Source organism: Nymphalis io, chromosome 22 (genome assembly GCF_905147045.1).
Source record: "Nymphalis io chromosome 22, ilAglIoxx1.1, whole genome shotgun sequence".
NCBI classification, from domain to species: Eukaryota; Metazoa; Arthropoda; class Insecta; order Lepidoptera; family Nymphalidae; genus Nymphalis; species Nymphalis io.
The window spans coordinates 1,593,975-1,617,832 of NC_065909.1; the positions used below are offsets into that span (position 1 = coordinate 1,593,975).

Genomic DNA, 23,858 nt, shown 5'->3' on the forward strand with positions numbered 1-23,858 from the left:
GTCTGATCTAAAAAAATGGTTGCCTTAGCTTTGTAATTAGCAAATAGCCATATTACATATATTACGCCCGCCGACTGTTATGTCTCTAATGGAATTAAAAAAGGAACGCCAAACGAATTGCGTCCAAAAATCTATTTTCGCCTGATGAACGCGAAGTGGACTCGATTTGTGTTAATAAATTTTATATATATGTAAGCTTCAGGCTTTTACGTTCGTACCTTTTTTCAGTTTTTTTTTCTTTTTTTCTATTGTGTGTTGAATATGTGAATATTTTTTTATTATTCCCTAAAAAAATTAAAGTCTTTGCACTTACTTTTTGATTCGATGGGAGCAGTGCCCAATAATGTGAACTTGTATTTACAAAAGAGAAGTAGTATATGTATCAGTTGTCTAGTTTCCATAGTACAAGCTCTGCTTAATTTGGGATCAGATGGCCGTGTGAATAAAGTCCCAGGATATTTATTTATTTATAAAGTAAGTTAAACTAAATTTTTTGCATTACATGCAAAATTACGCATTATGCACTAGACAACCTGTACATGCCGGCCTCATATTTTGTAGATGATTTCATGATCTACAATTTTTGCCTTAACTATTTTTATGATAACCTCATCGTTTACGTAAAAAAGGCAAAATCAAATGCCTTTGATTTTGAATGATTTTTTTAGCCGACGCAATTGTTGATATATATATATTTATATTAAGGCCTTAGTATAAATGTACCAATATTCATTTCTATGTGTTATATAATTATAGTTCATCGAAATGTCTATTACGACCGCCGGACTACATCAAATTTCGTTACTAAATTCATACTCATCAATTACCTTGATTACATCAAAACATAGAATGAAAGTTGTATCGATATCTTACCCTGGCTTATATTCGAGGAATACCCCTGGGTTCTCGAAAGATAATCACAAAAGTGTATTTCATGTACAAAGTCCATCGTAATTCATATTAAATGTATCGTTCCTCACAAGCACCTATGTCTCGGATGTAATCACATTAGACGTAGTTCAAGCACGTGGTGCTCTTGCTAAGAACTAGTTATAACTTGTGCCTACCTCATGAAGCCTGTAACTAGTGACCTATTAAATTTTAATAGCATAATTAATCATATTTCTAGTTGGCGAAGGCCTTCACAAACACAAAACGTAACGAAACGACCAATTTATCTCGTATGACCTTTAATTACATTTCGCCGTGTGATGATCCCTAGGGGCTGGAAGTTACTAAATCAAAATATTATCAGATCTTCATAATGGATTCATAGTTCCGGCTCTCGTTTAGGAGTTTATCGGTCTATGAATATTTAGACTGGGATTCCTCGAGGATATATATATATATATATATATATATATATATATATATATTCTTTCTTTCGCCAGTTCAAGTTTCAAGTCTGAAGTATTTATTTCCGACCGAGTAGATTTATAACAATCAATAAGTAGGTGTAACGCTTCTATATTGAATAAATTTTTTTGACTTTATCGGCTAATAAATCCTTCCTCCTTTTTTTTAATTCCTCCGTCTTAACTCTTTTTGATGAATATGTTATATCATAAATATGTTATGTGATAAACAATAAATGTATTTTCATCGCTGTCCTCGATATGATGGTTGATTGTCATTTTGTCTTCTAATCATATTTTGGCTTTTAGTAATAATTTTGGAAGAACAATGCAGCAACAAAAACTCGTCTTCCTCAATTCTGACTGCCGGCAGAAATATAGAAAGTACAGAGAGTTACACCAAATATTTTTAATTTTAAGATTATTTTTAATATGTGTGTTAATCTACGACGCAATGGTTTACGGGCTCACTAGCCATGTCCTTGCTTCTAACTTTTTTTCGCTGAGTTAAGGGGTATACAGAAGTGTTAGTAATTCCCTTAATAGAGGAATTGCTAATATGTTTTAAAAAATACATATGGCTTCGATGCCTGATTTTCAATCTGATAAAGGAATACCACCTTATTAGGATATCAGGTTAGTTTAGTTCCCTTAGTTCCCCAGGTTTATAAGTTTCTTACAGCGATTAGCGCTGTATATAAGGTCTATAAGTGGTGTATATAAGTGGTGGTGACTTGCCAGTCTGCCTACATTATACAATAATACAAACAAAAAGAAAGTTTTTATTCAAATATATAATGTAGTAGGTTGATTGGTGGCTATAGTGTAGAAATCCTAATATCGAATCCGCACGTCTAATATTGAGAAAAATCGTCCTTGTTTTCCTACATAGATACCTTTTAATGTATTGTTATGATAATAATAATGTACTCCAGACCGATTTCGGCCTCGGTGGCCAATCTCAAGATAGATTAGCCAACTACGCAGGAGATATTATAGATCACTAGTGTGTGCGCAAAAACAGGTGCAATCTCTATCCCCAAACTCTCATAATCCGATGGGACGGAAATTCGACACGACCGGAAAGAGTTCAGGCGCAGGACCAACGGCTTTACTTGCTTTCCGAGGCACGGGAGTGTACACACTTCCAACTTCCAGACTCCGGGCTGCTACTGAGAATTTTCTGACAGAAAAACCCAATAATTTTTTATTGGCCCGACCTGGGAATTGAACCCAGGACCTCCGGATCTGCGGCCTTACATCAAGTCAAAGCCACTAGACCAACGAGGCAATCGTTTTTTATTGTTAAGATATGTAGCAACATAAATCATGTCTCGTTCCTACTTTGTAATTATTTATAGAAGAAAGATTGTTTGCTATAGATTACGTCTGTCTGTCATCACTTCCCGTTCAATGGAACATCGCAAACATCTGTTACAAGCTGTCACAAGTTACACGTAAATAGAAGATATGATATACATATATGTAACACAATAAATATATGTGAAAACAGATGATTATGGAATAGGAAGGCGGACGAGCATATGGGCCACCTGATGGTAAGTGGTAACCAACGCCCGTAGACATTGGCATTGCAAGAAATGCTAACCATCGCTTACATCACCAATGCGCCACCAACTTTGGGAACTAAGATGTTATGTCCCTTGTGCCTGTAATTACACTGGCTCAGTCACCCTTCAAACCGGAACACAACAATACCAAGTACGTTAGTTACGTAGTTTTGCGGTAGAATATCTGATGAGTGGGTGGTACCTACCCAGACGAGCTTGCACAAAGCTCTACCACCAGTCTAACAGATGATGGTTTGCAACTACAGGTGTAATACATAGGTGTACACTTAATGTATTATAATTTCATTCCGACTTCGTATGAGTAAAATAAATATTACCAGAGATATTGTTTACCAATTTAGGATCAAATGAATGATGAAATGCTAGGAAGCTAAACATTAAGTAGTACTTGCTTATTTATGTGAAGAAAAAAACATGGTTGCAAATAAAAAATTTAATGTCGGCTATAGCTTCACCTATCAGGTCTTACTATGGCTATCCTGATGAGTCTGGTGTGTTATAAGTACAAAGAGAATCATCAAAATCGTTTAAGAGAAGACTTACAAAACACGCAAACCGGTATTTTATATACATATAAAGATATGCCTTCCGAACGTTATAAAAGGTGAAACACCTAAGTAACATATATGTACCACCTGTGTATGTCTGTGTAACGACAAAGGGCCGTGTGACATAGTCTATTTTTTATTAAGGTCAATCGTTCAAGACGTTCAATTCGGATACACATGAAACGTACGTGTTTTCTAGCTTCTAAACTCATGGAGTTGGATATTATTAAAATTGACACCTACAAACATGGCATGTGACAGAATATCATCACATATATAGGAATTCTCAAAATCTCGCTACTGGAACAGCTTGATGCAATGCACCCCAAAAAGCCTCTCCTCTCCTCAAAATAAAAAAGGGGAGTCCTTAGCCGAGCAGTGGTTTATTACAGGCTGTTCCTTTAATTGTGCCTGAAATTGCTGGGTAACTCGCTCTTCAATCCGAAACAAATAATTATTGAGTGTGTAAAAGGTATTCGAAAAAAAAAACAATTATATCGTACATATGTAAACGCGTACCGGAACTTTATGAATAATTGACTGCCTCATTGGTCTTGTGGCTAGATCTCCGCTGATCTCGAGGGCCAGGGTTCGAACCCGCGGGCCAATAAAAAAGTTAATGATTTTAGTCATCGAAGAATCTCAGTATCAGGCCGCAGTTAAAGCAATTAATTAACTGATTGTTTTGTAAACAAGTTGAACTTGTCTACAAAACAATGAGACAGAGAGAGAGAGTTGAATTACTAAAACGAAATTGCGTTCAAAATCGATTAAAACGCTTACTTGCGCAGAACTATCTAACCGTACATAACCTTGTATTTTAGTTAAACAAAAAGAACCCTTATAATATTTATATAAATAACTCATATAGAAACATAATTAACAGTATATTATATAATAATATAATAACAGTAAATTTTACTAGTGGTAGATCTTTGAGCAAGCTCGTCTGGGTAGGTACCACCCACTCATCAGATATTCTACCGCAAAACAGCAGTACTTGGTATTGTTGTGTTCCGGTTTGAAGGGCGAGTGAGCCAGTGTAATTACAAGCACAAGGGACATAACATCTTAGTTCCCAGGGTTAGTGGCGCATTGGTGATGTAAGCGATGGTTAACATTTCTTACAATGCCAATGTCTATGGGCGTTGGTGACCACCATCAGGTGGCCCATATGCTCGTCCGCCTTCCTATTCTACAAAAACATATATATATATATATAAATTGCACTTCAAAAATTTACGTATATTTTTAATATTTGTCGCAATGGGTGTCGTAGTCCCCAAGTAATATAATGAGTAAATACAAATATGAGTAATTATAAATTCCACATCTCTTAGCGCCTTTTTTATAGAATAAGAAGGCGGATGACAACTTACTTTTAACTTACGTTAAATAATAGAATATCTAACTTTAGCAACAGACTTAAAATCTAAAAGTTACTCGTGTTCAACTGTGATTCTTAAAAATGTTAAGCATTATAATTTTTTTTTTTAGGTGAGCGACGGCGCTGCGCTTCAGGTCGAGCTGCGGCCTTACGTCGCGCACCTTCCGATTCTGATTGTTCAGGCGAGACGGCATCCCTCTCAGCAGATTCTGGAGATCGATCTGTGAGACCGGCACCTCCACCTCCTAGGAGTGGAAAGACAAGAAGGTTAACACTAATGTTAGGTTTTAACTTATGCAAGCTCGCCTAGTGTAGTGTTCATTGGGTGTTACTATACAGCTATAGCTTAAAGATATATTAGGTTAGGTTGTCAAATTAAATTGAAAATAAAAAAAATATATTTTTTCGAATTAATGTCATAATTACCCAGACGAGGACAAACACCTCTTACACTAGAGGAAATCGCTGCAATCTTTGATCTGACCTCGAATGTTAACCGACCTTCGTTAAGTCTATGGCCTTTACCAAGACCTCAGCTTTAGTCTTAAAGAAAAAAAAAACAGTATCCCACGTGGACCTCGTGTCCGTTTGAAGGGAAGGCTTGGTGAGTCTTACTACTAAGTAATATAATGCCCTTGTCCCTGTATAGTCGACGCCGTGGCAGTGAATGGGAAGTACTAGAAGGCCTGAAGGACGGGCAACGTTTCGATAAGCGGCCCGAAGTGTTTAACGGATATTTGCACAAGAAACGGAAGTGGCCACTCAAAGGATGGCACAAGGTAAGATTTTAAAATGCCATGACGAAAAACAACTTGAATTTGTATAAAAATAAATACGTTAGACATATTTGTGAATTCGTGTTTGTAATAAATGGTGTCAATTTATTGATGGTATAAGCGATGGCCTAGCGATCTGAATTGTACTTCGACCTCCTAAATCTAACCTCTTGGGTCTCCTGGTACCAATCAGTGACATATCACATACCTCTTTGATGGTAACATAACGCTCAGTTAGTAAGAAAACAGAAAATCTTGTTTACTTTTATTCATAAAAATCAATCTATCAATTTCAGCGTTTCTTCGTAGTAGACGGCGGTATCTTAGTCTACGCCCGATCCCCCACAGACGTGGCAAGGGGGCGTCTACACGGTTCAGTGGATGTCGGTCTATCAGTCATATCGGCGAAAGCGCGCAGGCGCAGGATAGATATAGATGCGGATGAGTTTATATATCATTTGAGAGCGAAAACGCCTGACGTATTTCGTACTTGGTTGAACGTCTTAAAGGCACATAGGTGAGTGTTTTAGTTTACATTTTTTTTGCAACTGTTTTTATCACTTATAAAAATGTATAATTAATTACTTGTACAATGTTTCTTAATTTAACATAGTACAAACTTTTTTATGTTCAATATAAACATATAAATAAAAAAGGGGTCACTGTTCAGACCAGTAAAGTCATCATATTAATAAACTGTTAAACTCATAGATGTTTACACATGCATGAACAAAGTGCACCTTCTTTGCGTTATTATTGAAAAATTATACCTAATTTATTATGCACTAAAAATAATAATAAAACATGAAACAAATTCAATGATTCACACAGATTATACAGACAACATTTGCTAACATTCGGTGCGCGTGAGTCTGTGCCCAAGATCCACGCTCCTAATGACGATCCTCCCCCTACTGACACTTCTTCTCGTAAGTACTATAATAATTATACTAAATAGCTTCGAGCCTAAACTCTTTTAATAAAGTTAAATTTAAAAAAATCCTTAATGTCATGCTAAATAAAATTTATATTGTTTAGGGACATATATCCAAATTCCTTTCTAATAATCCTTTGTTATCCTTAAATTACCATTCCGTCTCAGGTACGTCTTATTCAAAATCCTCCAACTCCGCAAAAGAATTACTACACACTTGGAAATTCCCTCATGCTGTGGTTTATCCTATCTATACTCTAACACCAGACAAAATGCCTTCGATACTTAAATCTTTAGATTATACAAATTTAGATAAACATGATCATAGTATTACTACGGAAATGAAGAAGAAAATCATTAATTCGAATTTCGTTGACAATATTTATGATGGACACAAACAGACTAAAGCAATGACTTGCCTTAAAAAAAAACTGAAAGATAATCTAATTTCCCAAACTAAATCACCTGTTACGTCCATTTTCACGACAGACACTGAGAAACAGATGCATAGTACCGACTTAGAGTTTAACAAAACTTCTGGTTTTCAATCGCCATTGTTGTGTGACTTTTCAATAAATTCTCCCAATTTCAAAGGAAATATCGGTGAAAAGAATCCGAATTTAAATAATCCTAAAGCTGAAGGTATAGAAGAAAAACAGGCGTTGTCGTCTAATAAAGTTACAACAACTCCGACCTTATTTCTATTTTCAAGAAAGAAAAGAGAAAACGTTGAAATTAATCCTGTCGCAAGAAAAAGCAAAAAGTCGACAAATCTTGTCAAATATAGAAATGTATATCAGGAGCCAACGCTTAAAAGGCCGCTCAGTACATGTATGTTACTTGATAAGTATACATTAAAGAATGTGAAAAAACAAAATAAATTAGACAAAAATAACATATCTGGCAATGAAATTATAAATAAAAATGTTAATATTCAAGTTACAACAGATAATAAAGAACACAAAGCATTGCAAGATTCATTCGCGCCTTCTGGATCTGACGTTTTAGTGGAAAAACTTCTTCTATCGATTTATGGTAGAAACAGCTGGAACGAATTGGGTCGTGATGAAATTAAGGAATATCTAAACAAAATCGTAAAAGAATTATATGATGTAAAAATAGATAGGACTGAATTTCAAAAACCGCCAATTCAAAAGTTGTTCAAATGTTTATTGCAATATTGGATTAGTAACAACACAAATGAAAATATCAAAGAAATTTTAAAACAATCGAAATCTATAGATCGGCAATCTAACAAATACTTTGCCAAAGATCAATCAACATCTAACTTACCAGTTGAAGGAATTTCCAGGGCTACACAGTTTTACGGTATCAGTGGTTTTTTAGAAGAAACATTAAAACAAATGAAGCAAGAAAAGGATAAAACTATATCATCAGCGTTGACTGACAGTTTTATAAAAGAAAGACGTATACAAGAACTTGAAAAAATTTTAAAGAATACTGTGTACATTTGTGGTACAGTTAGTAGAAACAAAGATAAAGATATTAAAATAACTAAAAAACTTATAAATAATCTCGATAACTCAACACAAGAAAATATTATTAATAAAACAGATAAAAATGGTGATATATGCGATAACTCCGATTCGTCTAATGAAATACCTGAAATACAAGATACAATAAACAATTTAATCAGCGAAATACCCATACCAGCTGATATTGCTAAAGAATTTTTGGGTGCTTACTTAGACTTGCTACATGAAAACGAAAATATTATCGAAAGCAATTCGTCCACAGAAGGATCAGATGTTTGTCAGCTGAAATGTGATGTCCAAGCTGAATCTGTACAAAAAAAAATATCGAAAAGTATATCAACAAGAGAATTCGATAATAATGAACGACTTGCTGATCCCGGTCAGATATTTCTCAAAGATGTATTAGACAAAGTTACGACGATATTTTCTAAGAAAAATGAGACTTATAATAATAAAACCATTTCAACGAATGCAATAAGAGAATGGCATGGAATTTCATTTTCTCATCCCATAAAAGATGAAATACGAAATTATGAAACTGAGATTAACAATGAAAATTCAGTTTTAGTTAATGTTTCTAAGTACAATTTAGAGAACATATCTATGACGAATGGTCTCGAATTTCATAGTGAAAGTTCCATAAATATAAATCTGAGTGAAAAAACAAACAAATCTGGTGAAAAAAAATCTATAAATCTAAGTTTAAATTTCACAGAAAGAGTTCCTGATGTAAAAATAAATCAAGAAAACTTACTTTCGGATATTTCAAAAAAGAATTTATTTTTTACAAAAAGATCTATATCACCGTGTACGATTCTGCACAATCCTTTTATTAACATTGGCAATCAAGCTACAGACTTGAAACCGTATCTTAGCAGTAGCGAATACTCTCGTCCACATGTTCGTTTGAACGACTTTGAAATCAATCCCTTATTAACTGATAGCAATGTTTCATCTAAAGCGTATATAGAAACAAATGCATGTGACAATATAAGAACTTACAAAATGTGCTTGAACAAAGATTCTAATGAACCCAAAATCAATAATGCGTATGATCTACAGCCCTGTTTCATTCTGTCATTAAACAAAGCATTTGCATCTAAATTAAGATTAAAGAGATTATCTAAAGACAATGAAGAAACTATTTCAAGTAAAAACATACAAAGATTAACTTCAAATAAAAACAACACTGAGGAGTTATCTATTTTTGAAAATGTCCCTAAAGTTATAGATGAGGAGTTTATATTGCTGTTACTGGAAAATATATCTATATTATCTAAAAACTTGCCAACTTTGCATAGAGATATTAACAATCTATATATAAAGTTATTGCGGAAGCACGAAAAACTTAGTGTAAATAAACTTCAAGGATTAAGTCTTTTAGGTAAGATATATAAAGAAATTTCTAATGTTAGAGCCATGACAGACAAAGAAACACAATATGAACAAAACTATAACACAACAATAGACAAACGTAATAATGAAAGTGAAACAAGTGATGTTTTAGTTAAAATAAATAACGCATTAAGCGCTGAACTAACAAAAGCGTTACCAAACAAGTATGTACAACTTAAAGGAAACCAAGAAACTAAGACGAAAGATAAAGTAATTCTAACGCAAAGGAATGTGTTTAATACATATGATGCTAACGGTACTCAAACGTCATTTAGTAGTCTGTCAAGTGAAGAGGATGTCTTGACAACAGATAAAGCAACGTCCAACCAGAATTGGTACAGACAGTTTTGCACACGAGACTGCGCTATAAGCACTCTCATCAGATGCGTATTAGATACAAACGATGGTTGTCAAAATTTTCGATTCAAAGACTTGGATCACGAAACAAAAAAAAGTCGGCACTTACCAAATAAAAAATCCAAAAATGAACTAAAGAAATCGTTTAAAACTCGACAAGATTTGATCCGAGAAATCAATCTCCTCACCCCTTCTTTCAAAGTATCAATTCAATCGCAAACTGAGAAAAAAATGCGTTGGCTGAGGGAGAAGTCAAAACAGTACGATTACAACGTTTACCAATTGCTTTTGAATAAAAAATCTGATTTTAAGAGATCTTGCTCGATGATGGAACCTGTTCCACGTCAAGATAGAAGCGATGATCTTAAAACTATATACCGATGTACCAGCTATCCCTCCCATTGCTCCGGTTAGTTAAATATAATTCTAGAATGATCTACTAAATTCTATCCTTAAAACTCCATCCGTTTTTCTATTCCTGATATATACACATATATGAATTAATATTTGAATTGTAAATAGCTCGACTTTGAAAGTATTTCTTTAGTTGTAGTATTAATACATGCATTCGTTAAAGTTTGTCACTCGTATTCACAAACGATACTTTGGCCAGTGTGGAAACAACGCTAAGTAATACATTTCGTTGGATAGCGTTCGTTGTGTCATTTTCATTTGCAAACAATACTCAAGTTGTGCTTGACTGCGTCGAATACCGATCTGTGATTGGTCAATTGGGTTGCAGTGATCTCTTGATTATTTGATATATTTTTTAAACCCTATATCCTTCTGTGTTAAACTGAATTTTCTATCAAAAATTATTTTAAATAACCATTATCGGTTGAGTTAATTGTTATTATAAAAGGTTATTTAAAGTATTTACTGGTGGTAGGGCTTTGTGCAAGCTCGTCTGGGTAGGTACCACCCACTCATCAGATATTCTACCGCAAAACAGCAATACTTGATATTGTTGTGTTCCGGTTTGAAGGGTGAGTGAGCCAGTGTAATTACAGGCACAAGGGACATAAAATCTTAGTTCCCAAGGTTGGTGGCGCATTGGATATGTAAGTGATGGTTGACATTTCTTACAATGCTAATGTCTAAGAGCGTTGGTGACCACTTACCATCAGGTGGCCCATATGCTCGTCCGCCTTCCTATTCTATAAAAAAAAAAAAGTGACATGGCAATTCACATAAACTCGTCACTTCGACATCTTCCACCAACTCTAATACATTGCCCAATATTATTGTCAAGTTGAACTCATAGCATTGCCCATCAAAGTATTGTGAATTGAAATTGCGAACCCAATTACTTCGATAATTGTTCATGGTATTGTTTGTGAATACGGGCCTTTGTTACTATAAGAAATGGTATAATATATGTCTCTTATATTAAAGTGTTTTTCTTTAGACAATTATTTACATTAAATATTCTCTTGTTTTAGTATTTGTGCAAAATTTAGATAGACAATATTTGGTGCATGAATTTATTATCAAAGATGGCGTATTGTTAATTTTAAGTTAGTAGATTGTTCCCGATCCTATTCTTCTATTGGCATTCATTTGTTAACTTTCCCATTTCTGGTAGAAGATATCATTGATTATATAAAACAAGACCTCAACAGTTCAATGGATATGGGTTACTAACGATGTAAAAGTCTTTAAACATAACCTTTTGGGCTATTGTTGTTTCAATTCGAAATTGACGCGTAATTTTTGGGGAAAAATGATCAGAAATGATACCTTCTACTTTACACACAATCTTTCAAATAACGCTGGAGTCAAGACTAAGGGCTAATTTATATTTATTCATGATTGAGAATATACAGACTAGTAAGTTCTAGAAGGTTCTTCTCTAGTCCTTAGTCCAAGATGTCTACCGTTATCCTCTGTCACCCGCTGTTCTGTCCCAGGGCTGGTTAGCCCCACTTCGCCCCCTATCCGCGGCCCGCAAGCTGGCTTCGTGTCGGGAACCCCCGGAGGGCGGCTTGCTGGCTGGATTATTGGTATGATTAAATTTTTAAAACAAAAAATTAAAAAACAATATGGAAATTAAAAATTCCCTAAATTACCATTATTTTGTTTTATAGCTTTAGGCCTCAAACTTGTCTTTAATAAAATAGAAATAAATTAGCTTTATGATGTTTTAGTAAATAATATATCTTTTAGCATAGTAATCACTTTTCTTGGACGATTAAATTTTTTTTTTTTTAATAAGGGTATTTACTTTATTGTCCAATAACAAAAGCATGTGCAATAATATTGTTATATAATTAGCATGTTTTGCTTCTTTACCAGTTTGGGTGTATCGGTTTAAGGTTTATAGTATTTTTTATTTAATATAGTTTTGTATTTATATCAAGTACATCAAATGTGGACTGTGATATTTGGTTGTTTAGATATTATTTATTTGTTTAGATAATGTAATAAAAGGAACCGAGTTGACGAAAATAAGATAATATGAAAATAAATTAAATAAACATAGCTAATCAAAAAAATTTTTAAATATTATATGTTACAATAGCCACACACATATACATATAAATATGAGGAATAATAGAGTCTATATAATGGTTTAAAAATTTATTTCTTAAAAAAAGAATACAATTCACTTTAAATATTTGTGAAAACAAGATTAACATACTTGAAAATTATATATACTACATATATTACATATTATACAACATAATCATGTAAATTCAATAAAAACTTATATATAAGCTATCCTTTTTAATTTTTAACATAGGAAAGAGATACTCAAATCAATTTGGTTAAAATATTGTCAATAAATGAATCGGCAACAATGTCTGGCTAATAATTTTCAATCAAATCCACAGAGTCCGGTGGTCCTCTAGACACGGCGTCTCGTGAGCTGGGCCAGGCGCAGCTGTCCGTGCAGCAGCTGCAGCGACTTCTGGAAGCGCTGGAGCTACAGCAGCAAGCGCATCACGATACTGATGTAAGCTCAATAGTTTATTATAACAATAAACATTATCTAATGAGAATCATTTATTAACTAGCTACCCGTATATAATACAATAATAATGTCCTCCAGACCGATTTTGGCCACGGTGGCTAATTTTAAGAGAGATTAGCAAACAGCGCAAGATATATTATAGTGCACAAGTGTGTGCGCAAACACAGGTGCACTCTCTATTTCCTAACTCTCATAATCCGATGGGACGGCAATCCGACACGACCGGAAAGAATTCAGGCGCAGGACCAACGGCTTTACATGCTTTCCGAGGCACGGGAGTGTACACACTTCCAACTTCCAGACTCCGGGCTGCTACTGAGAATTTTCTGACAGAAAAATTCAATAACTTTTTACTAGCCCGACCTGGTAATTGAACCAAGGACCTCCGGGTCTGCGGCCTTACATCAAGCCACTAGACCAACGAGGAAGTCAATATATAATAAAAATCGCACTAATAAATTGTAGTATCTGTTTTTACAGATAAACTGTATTGCGAAAGTCGAAGTTGACATATTGTGATTGTTTGTGAGAAATGTGAAGAAATCCCATAAACTGTTGGTATTGCAAATATTTACTATTTTTTGAAAATAATTATTTTTATATTTCCAAGTATTATATAATAAGCGTCGATAACGTTATATTATTCGTATCAGCTAACTCGAAATAAGCCAGTTTGTTGCTGGTTGTTTTTTTTTTTTTTTATAGGATAGAAAGGCGGACGAGCATATGGGCCCCCTGATGGTAAGTGGTCACCAACGCCCATAGACATTGGCATTGTAAGAAATGTTAACCAACGCTTACATAGCCAATGCGCCACCGACCTTGTGGACTAAGATGTTATGTCCCTTGTGCCTGTTATTACACTGACTCTCTCACCCTTAAAACCGGAACACAACAATACCAAGTACTGCTGTTTTGCGGTAGAATATGTGATGAGTGGGTGGTTCCTACCCAGAAGAGCTTGCACAAAGCTCTACCACCAGTAAAAGTATTGTAATTGTATCCATATACTCTCAAAGTCTATAAACTCTATAGGCCTTACGTCAGATTTCGATAAAGATTTATAATTAATAAAATAAAATAAATTTAGTAACGATAACACAAAAAAAAGTAATTAGTTACTAACTCTTGTTTCTGTTTTTGTTCTTTATTTAAATATTTCCATTTTAGTTTTGATTTGCATATTTCGTAATTGTGTTTGGGAATGGTGTGTTTTCCTATCATCGGTTGTGCATAGTTAGTTTTAAGTTAATGTGTGTTATGTACAACTGTTGGAGATACAAATAAATAAATAAAATGTCCAGTGGCCCCAAGGGTCCCGCGCTAGATAAGCCGTTCCTGAGGGTACCAACTACCAGTGTAAATTTCACACGTTTATACGGTTGCCAGAACGATATCCCATCCCCTCCATCAAACAATAATAATTATATTAGCAGTGTCTTAATTATCATCAAGTAACTATTTCTTTTTTTTACTTTATTTTAGTACCGTACCGTAACAGCCTGTGAATGTCCCACTGCTGGGCTAAAGGCCTCCTCTCCTCTTTTTGAGGAGAAGGTTTGGAGCTTATTCCACCACGCTGCTCCAATGCGGGTTGGTAGAATTCACATGTGGCAGAACTTCAGTGAAATTAGACATATGCAGGTTTCCTCACGATGTTTTCCTTCATCGTAAAGCACGAGATGAATTATAAACACAAATTAAGCGCATGATACTGGTGGTAGGGCTTTGTGCAAGCCCGTCTGGGTAGGTACCACCCACTCATCAGATATTCTACCGCAAAACAGCAATACTTGATATTGTTGTGTTCCGGTTTGAAGGGTGAGTGAGCCAGTGTAATTACAGGCACAAGGGACATAAAATCTTAGTTCCCAAGGTTGGTGGCGCATTGGATATGTAAGCGATGGTTGACATTTCTTACAATGCCAATGTCTAAGAGCGTTGGTGACCACTTACCATCAGGTGGCCCATATGCTCGTCCGCCTTCCTATTCTATAAAAAAAAAAAAAAAATGATAATTTAGTGGTGCTTGCCCGGGTTTGAACCCACGATCATCGGTTAAGATGCACGCGTTCTAACCACTAGGCCATCTCTGCTTTTAATTTAGTATCTATTCCTATTTCATTGAGTATCGTCCCATTTATTTTTCATATTGTCACAAAAGCGTGTAATATTTGCTAGCCATTTACATTCAACAGAACATGTTGGATCTTTGATATTTAATTAAAACCGTAACAGCCTGTGAATATCCAACTGCTGGGCTAAAGGCCTCCTCTACCTTTTTAGGAGATGATTTGGACCAATGCTTTAATATAATCAAAAATGTCCCAGCAGGATATGCTCATTCTCCTGTTAAGTCGAATTTGTTGGTTTATGCAATCACGGTATTCATTGCGGATTTGTGGATTTTGTGGCAAAATTGCATCCGATATAATATGTTCGTTCACGATATTTTACTTAACGACGATTCTTAAACATATCTTGTTTTATTTTTTTATTATAAAAACATTGAAAACTTTTCCAGGTATCATTAGAAGGTGCGTCGCCGAATGTAAAGAAGGATCGACGCAAGTTCGGTCTGCGCAAGAAGAAGTCGAACAGCAAGTGTGCGTCCGTCGAACTGGCTCCCCCACACATCGACCCGTCAAACTCACACATGGTAACTTTACCTACGACATTATTTTCTTCCAATCTGCCAAAATATAAGATCGTAACTTATTAAGGCTGCAGATCCTGAAAGTTCAGTCCTCGGGTTCCAATGAATCGAGAAACTACCCTGATCTTGAAAATTGGCTTCGTTTATAATTTACACTTGGGCACTATAATATAATAATAGTATCCTGGGACATTTTTCACACACGGCCATCTAATCCTAAATTAAGCTTGTACAGAGCTTGTACTACGGAAACCAGACAACTGATATATTACATTTACTATTTTTCTTTTGTTAATACATACTTATATAGATAATTACACCCAATATATCTTGCGCAATTGGTTAGCTTCCGTTGAAAATGGTCGTAACAGCCAAAACAGCTCCGAATGGCATTATCACCACGACATACAATTGTTGAATGAACGTTTGCAGGCGCTGTCAGCGCTGACGGCGCCCCCGTCCCCAGGGGGCGGGGCCTCTTCCATCCCCGCTTCCGCAGCTTCGCTTCCTATTGGTGAGTCAGAATTTCGCATATTACGTCTCTCTTCCTCACTTATATCTTTCCTTGTCGATCGCTAGTAGAGCGACTTTAGTGCTTGCCTGTATGATATTTGGTTTACGCACAGTTAAATATGATTCATCAATATATTGCACTGTCATAATGTCCCCTTGAAAATTTATATTATTCTTTCTGATATTTCTTAATGTTAAGGATTTTCACAATAAACTAATATTAATTGTAAATTAATGTTAATCCTAAATATATGCTACATAGCTTGGGTCAATAAGACATATGAATATTTTTATTTAACCGTGCGTATACCTTTGTAACTGTGTGCATTTATTTTTAGTATAAATGTAACCGAGATGTGATGTGAAAACTATACGCACGGAATAGAGAAATCACTGAAAAAAATAATATCAAGATAACCTTTTATATAATAAATTGTGTGTCAATTTACTTGTTTATATATTGATTTTATTATTATTTTAATTAAATTAAAATAAAATAAAGCTAATTGCATTTTTAATTTAAATGCATATTTCAATGATATGTCTTATCAAGGATTCTACGAGATTGGTAAGTTAAACAATGCCGTCGGCCATTTTAATTATCATGAAAACATAAAATGGCGCCAAAACATGCACTAACAGCTATGGCATTGAATCAAGCTAATTGCATAATACTCCATCGCAAGAGAATTAATATTAAAGAAATAATTTTAACTTTTTAAATATAAATTAATAAAGCTGCTTTACCGCTGAAAAAAATAATATGGGTCGATTTTAAATAGCACATTTTCTAATGTATACGTTTCTTTTTACCTTCCAGTGTTTCTATCCACATTTCTGGCCTCTGCCTTAGTTCGTAAGACTATTTTAATTTTTTAATTTCTTTCATCCCCTCCCTTTTACCACTTCACGCGTGCATGCAAGCTCATCGAACTCTACTCATTAATTTATTCTTTGAGATGTTATAACTTGTTTTTTTTTCTGGCATGATAATTTTATATAAACAATTGGTGATTTAAATAATTGTATTTGTTTTATTGCAATAGTCATTGTTTTAATAATCATAAAAGATAATTAACATTTTTCGACTTTTGATAAAATACATTTCCAAGAAAACCTTTAAGGTTAGATTTTAATTTAGAAATTATAATTATTAATTAACAGTGAATTTGTAAATATTATTATTATTTTTATATAAATTTGAAGAAGTGAATATAAATCATAATTATATATGGAGAGGAGGAATTCAGGAGACAGGAGAATTTATAAGTGGTCACACTTCTTTAGCCGGGTAATTCAATGCTAGTAATCTTTGCAGATTGCCGAGATGGCCTAGTGGTTAGAACGCGTGAATCTTAACCGATGATCGTGGGTTCAAACTCGGGCAAGCACCACTGAATTTTCATGTGCTGAATTTGTGAAGGAAAACTGCATAATCTCTAATTTCATTGGAATTATGCCATACGTGTATTTCACCTACCCGCATTGGAGCAGCGTGGTGGAATAAGCTCCAAACCTTCTCTTCAAAAGGGAGAGGAGGCCTTAGCCCAGCAGTGGGACATTAATAGGCTGTTACTGTAATCTTTGCAGACGCGACCCAGTGGTTAGAACGCCTGAATTTTTACCGACAATCGCGGGTTAAAACCTGGGCACCACTGAATTGCCAAGTGCTTAATTTTTGGTTATAATTCATATCGTGGTCGGCGGTTAGGAAAACAACGTGGTAAAACCTACATGTGTTCACTGAGCTCCAAATGTTTTCCTTAAATAACTTTTGCGTGTGAATAATAATGAAATTATGCTTTTTTAATTTAAATAATAAATGGTAACAATTTTAGCATAATAAATATAAGACTCGGTATATTATTAGCGTCCAGTCTACACGATACCGTATTAAAAAGCGTTGCATTGTTTCTTTGCATTGTATTTAAGCATTTGGACTGCTGTTATATCATTGCGAATATTAAGTATATTAAAGCATTGGGAGATATACTATTTCTGCTGAATCCTCTTTCATTCGTTACTTTATAATAAATATATAACAGGCAACATTGGGTTCTTGGCAATTTTTAATTTGATATTAAATCGTACTTTCGCTTATATAGAAATATACTAACTAAACAATGAAATAAAAATATGCCTCAACATGAACGCTAATCAGCCAGGCTATCAAATATTATCGGAAGATTTGTTTACATCTCTAGATAATCTTCGAGGTCATGCGAGATGATTCACTTTATCTCATTTCGTTGCGTCAAAGCTCAAATTAAAGATAATACAACGGTACATGCTTAAATTTCACTTAATACATTTTTTTTTGTTTTGTAATTATTAAAGTGTATCTGAAATATTTAATCAGAAAAGCAATATTAACAAAGAGGTTATGTCAAGTGATAGTGCAGGATATTTAGTGCCGATTGGAAGATGGATTTGTTTGTGCATAGCGAAGTTGTTGAGAGAATGTAAGTCTTTTATCGTTTTACCTTTAGATCAAAGGTTGAACTTGTTAGAAAATATGTTTTACGAAAAAAATTGTGGTAATGGTGGTGGTAGAACTGGCTAGGTGCCACTCATCGCATATATTGCCGTGTTTTGAAGGGAGAGTGAGAAAGTGTAACTACAGGAACAAGGGACATGTCTTATTAGTTCACAAGTTTGGTGACGCGTTGACGATGCAAAGAATGGTTAATATTTCTTACAGCGCCAATGCCTATGGACGATGGTGATGTACCATCCGGTGGCCCATGTGCCCGTTCTATTTTATATAAATTAATATATACATATACAACTTTGGATATGTATATATTAATTTATATACATATATATATTTATATATTTAGGAACTTTGTACAATCGTTGTTGCTAATTATGTTAAGATTTCTGGTGTAGTACCGTCAACATAAAACGTCGTCAATGAGTCGTATCACAAATTCAAAAATGCATCAAAACGCATGCTGGGCTTTATTATTTACATAAAAGTATGTCTAAATTGAACCAAGATGGCCTAGTGATTAGAACGCGTGAATCTTAACCGATGATTTTGGGTTCAAACCCTGGCAAGCAACACTGATATTTCATGTGCTTAATTTGTGATTAAAATTCATCTCGTGCTATACGGTTAAGGAAAACAATGTGAGGAAACCTGCATGTGTCTAATTTCACTGAAATTCTGCCACATGTTTATTCTAGCAACCCGCACTGGAGCAGCGTGGTAGAATAAGCTCCAAAAGCTTCTCCTCAAAAGGGAGAGGAGGCCTTAGCACAGCAGTGGGACATTTACAGGCTGTTACTAAATTGAACATTCGTCACGTCCTTTCCTTCTTATATGTGAGGTTAAAAAGGACAGCAATTATATTAAGAGCCAAGATAGACGGGTGCTTATGTTATGTGAAGTTTAAGTGAAGATATTGAAAATCCGACATGTTTTATAACCACTTAGCTTGTGTTTTGAGTTTATAATTGATATCGTGCTCGGCGATAAAATAAAACATCGTTAGGAAAGTACGTGTGTGTAGCCACATGTACACCCATTAACCTGTGGAGCAGCGTGGTGGTATAGGCTCCAAAACTTTTCAAGAGAAGAGGACGTTTTTGCCGTGCTGTGAAATATTTATAGGTTATATTTAATCCTGTCAAATTAGAAATTATGTTCATTTATATAGTTCTCGAGGCCGGATTTAGGGGATATCTCCTGAGGACTCCACAATAAAGATTTATTAAATATATAACATCCTTTTACAAATAAAACTCTATATATTTGTTAAAATATTTTTTCTATAAATTATTAAAACACCCGAATGATAAATATAAGTTTTTTTTTTTTTTTTATTGGGAAAATATTTAATGGCCTCCACTTCTGACCTCCAGACCTCTAAATCCGGCCCTGATAGTACTCCTAGTAAATATGTATTTTCTATATACATATAAGTATTGTGTTAAATATTTTTTAGGCGTATAGATTAAAATATAGCGATTGAAGTAGCTTTGCATGCAATTGCATGTTTTTTATTTACTTTTAGATATTTAATAGTCAAATAGATTTATTCAAGATTAAACCTTGTGATTTTGTATTATGTTGTAAATAAAATTAATACATCCAATGAATAAGTTGAAAATACTATTATAGTTTGTAAACAAAATCAAATATTGATATTTGTTGTCAAGAGTAATAAACTTAGTGTTTACAAAAAAGATAGTCTTTATTATGAAGTCGTATTGAATATAATTAATTTTGATAATTAAAACACGTAATTAAGATACAATTAATCGATCACAAAGTACTCTACACCTATATACACAATCACAATTTTATATAAAAATTAAATCGTAAAAATAACATTTTTTTTAATCCTAAATTGTTAACACCAGTGTCCACATACACGATCACAATTCTGTATAGTTAAAAAAAAAATACAACAGTTTTTGTTTACCTGTATTTGTCGTTTCCAGCTTGTGCAGCAACACGTCCTCAATCTCTGCCCGGCGCGGAAGCTCTCAACGCGCCAACGAGCCTCTGCAGCTTGACTCCCGACCAGCAGCTGAGGGAAGACTTCACGGTCCTCGCTAAGGATTTAGTGACTAGTCTCAAAAGTGTTGTGTCAACTTTGGTAAGAATTCGTAGTTTATTATTTCGTATGACCTCAGAATAGTGGTGGTGAAGCTTTGTGCAAGCTCGTCTGGGTAGGTACCACCCACTCATCAGATATTGTACCGCAAAACAGCAGTTCTTGGTATTGTTGTGGTGTGGTGGTTTGAATGGTGAGTGAGCCAGTGTACAGGCACATGGGACATAAAATCTTCGGTCCCAAGGTCGGTGGCGCATTGGCAATGTAAGCGGTGGTCAACATTTCTTACAGTGCCAATGTCTGAGGGCGTCGGTGACCACTTACCGTCAGGCCCATATGCTCGTCCGCCTTCCAATTCGTTATAAAAAAACAAGAATCCCACACAGGATAGGCATTCCATCGGAACGCTTGGTGTCGCATAGCCGACTAATTAAATTTTTTGTATCGCACATTCACAAATACCACGGAGTATTTCAGTGCGTCGACAATATGGTTGTGTGGAACCAACTCGTTAAGCAACAGCTTAAGCACTCCCGGGGAGGATTTTGAGATCGGTAGATTTGAGCTCCTAATTTTGAATGAAAAAAATTCTTGCCCAGTATCAAATACACGTAAATTTTAACCGGTCATATGAGCGCGAACGAGGAAACGGGCCACCCTATGGGAGGCGGCAGGGTCCACGGGGAGGGGGCTCGGGTAGAGAATGTTTCGAGTCGTGCCGCTAGTCAGTGCGCCCGCGGTGCCCGCAGGTGCGCGAGCGCGGGCGGCTGCGCGCGGCGGACGGCGCGGCGCTGCTGGCGGCGCTGCGCGGGGACGTCGCCGCCGCGCTGCAGCAGAACGCGGGTGAGCGCGCCGCACCTCGCGAGCGGTCCGCGTCCGCTGACTTTTTTAAGCACTATGCTCTCTCTCACATCGAATTAATCCTTAACTAAAATCTGACATATTAGCTCGAATATACATACAGTTGTACATCACGTTGCCGAAATATACGGAGCGTGAGATAATTGTCGACAGGTGACATTTTTAAATTAAAAATAAATTTGATTGTGCAGTAAATTTTGGCATCATATCGTCGTAGCATCTATCCAATTCTATATTTCACAGTATTATACTAAAACACACTTTATCACTTTTGGTCTTTTTTTTACATATCACTCTTGCTATATTTTTAAAACTTTATTTATTAGACTCCGCCCGTATCAGTTCTCAATATTTTCATCTAAGAATTCACTCAAGCAATTTCTGTCGCTACTGTCGTCCTAACGCTCCCCCTCCTGCCCGCCCGCGTCCCCCTGCCCCGCGACCGCCGTACATAAATGTGAATGAGCGAGAAGTGTTGTCCGCAGAGCTGCGCTCGCGGCTGTCGCGCATACACGACGCGTCCGACCTCGCCGAGCTGTCGTCCGTCGGACACGACTCTGACGTCACCGCGGTCAGTCGCCTGCCATCTTATGTTTGTTATTCACAAAATTACAATAACGATGATCCGGCACAAAAATTAAATAAAAGTACGTTATAATAAATGCCGAGATGGCCTAGTGGTTAGAACGCGAAAATCTTAACCGATGAGTGGGTTCAAGCCCGGGCAAGCACCACTGAATTTTCATGTGCTTAATTTGTGATTATAATTCATCTCGTGCTTGACGGTGAAGGAAAACATCGTGAGAAAATCTACGTGTGTTTGATTTCATTGAAATTCTGCCACATTGTATTCTACCAAACCGCATTGGAACAGCGTCGTGGAATAAGCTCCAATCCTTCTTCTCAAAAGGGAGAGGAGGCCTTAGCCCAGCAGTGGGACATTAACAGGCTGTTACTGTTACTGACCGTTATAATAAACGAAAAACGTTAGCTTAGTGTCGAAGGATTTACGCAAACTCGGAGCGCGCATAGCTTACGCACGTCATGCGCCTCTATTAGATGCGTCTTCGCGGTGGAACTGCATAATAAGCCTTTCAAAATATTTTTCATCGTAGTCGCCAACAATTCAAAACGCATACGTTACTTGTGCGTTCGTTTCACTGGTGGTAGAGCTTTGTGAAAGCTCGTCTGGGTAGATACCACCCACTCATCAGATATTCTACCGCAAAACAGCAGTACTTGGTATTTTTGTGTTCCGGTTTGAAGGGTGAGTGAGCCAGTGTAATAACAGGCACAAGGGACACAATATTTTAGTTCCCAAGGTTGGTGGCGCATTGCCGATGTAATCGATGGTTAAAATTTCTTACAATACCAATGTCTATGAGCATTGGTGACCACTTATCATCAGGTGGCCCATTTGCTCGTCCGCCTACCTATACTATAAAAAAAAGTAAATATGATGTCCGTATATTGTAAATAACTCCGTCTGTATAAAAAGTGTTCTATTTTATTGGCGTATAAATAACTTTTTTTTAAATAATGACAAATTCGTATACGTAAATAAAGCGACTTCAAAATCGCGAGTTTGGTCTTGATCTGCGGCTGGCATTCGCACTCCTAACACTTAAGATTAACTAAAAAAACTTAATTTCTGCACAGAACCGTCAATTTCAACACTCGCTCAGCTACAGCTCGTCCTGTGTGTCCGCTTCAGAATTCTTCGACGCTGAAGAACACGATGACATCAATAAGAATGAAATCCTGAACGCTGACGAGGTAACGAACAAGGTTTAATATGAAAGTTTGTTATAATGACGTCACAATAACATGGTCTGTCTGTTTGACCGCGATAAACTCAAAAACTAATGAATGGAATTTGATATGGCTTATCACCAATGGACGGAGTGCTTCATGAGGAAGGTTTTTATGTATAATTCATTAAGGTTTTGTTAAAGTCGATGATATACTTGGTATGATATCGGAAAAAACACACCGACTAGGAGCTTTACTGGCGTGCAGTCGCGTCATTGTTTATCCATTAGTTATAATAATAATGTCCGCCAGACCGATTTCGGCCACGGCGGCCAATCTCAAGAGAGATTAGCCAACTACGCAGGAGATATTATAGTGCACAAGTGTGTGCGCAAACACAGGTGCACTCTCTATTCCCTAACTCTCATAATCCGATGGAACGGTAATCCGACACGACGGGAAGAGTTCTGGCGCAGGACCAACGGTTTTACGTGCTTTCCGAGGCACGGGAGTGAACACACTTCCAATTTCCAAACTCCGGGCTGCTACAGAGAACATTCTGACAGTAAAATCCAATAACCTTATTGGCCCAACCTGGGAATTAAACCCAGGATCTGCGGGTCTGCGGCCTTACATTAAGCCACTAGACCAACGAGGCCGTCATTAGTTATATTATGTATAACGATATAAACATTTT

General features: G+C 35.9%; 1 protein-coding gene across 5 annotated transcripts in view; it reads left to right on the forward strand.

The window, feature by feature from the left end:
• LOC126777028 (oxysterol-binding protein-related protein 6-like) overlaps nucleotides 1-23,858 on the forward strand; it is a 55,089-nt gene that overhangs the window by 25,623 nt on the left and 5,608 nt on the right. The window contains exons 3-15 of one of the 5 annotated variants that reach the window (XM_050499862.1): nucleotides 4,993-5,149; nucleotides 5,532-5,661; nucleotides 5,955-6,175; nucleotides 6,490-6,587; nucleotides 11,751-11,843; nucleotides 12,675-12,796; nucleotides 15,339-15,473; nucleotides 15,903-15,984; nucleotides 16,804-16,839; nucleotides 20,433-20,590; nucleotides 21,298-21,391; nucleotides 21,883-21,980; nucleotides 23,069-23,185. In XM_050499862.1, coding sequence (XP_050355819.1) covers nucleotides 4,993-5,149; nucleotides 5,532-5,661; nucleotides 5,955-6,175; nucleotides 6,490-6,587; nucleotides 11,751-11,843; nucleotides 12,675-12,796; nucleotides 15,339-15,473; nucleotides 15,903-15,984; nucleotides 16,804-16,839; nucleotides 20,433-20,590; nucleotides 21,298-21,391; nucleotides 21,883-21,980; nucleotides 23,069-23,185 — 1,541 coding nt within the window. The remainder of the gene's footprint in view (nucleotides 1-4,992; nucleotides 5,150-5,531; nucleotides 5,662-5,954; nucleotides 6,176-6,489; nucleotides 6,588-11,750; nucleotides 11,844-12,674; nucleotides 12,797-15,338; nucleotides 15,474-15,902; nucleotides 15,985-16,803; nucleotides 16,840-20,432; nucleotides 20,591-21,297; nucleotides 21,392-21,882; nucleotides 21,981-23,068; nucleotides 23,186-23,858) is intronic. The other 4 variants (XM_050499863.1, XM_050499864.1, XM_050499865.1 and 1 more) reach the window with 4 other exon arrangements.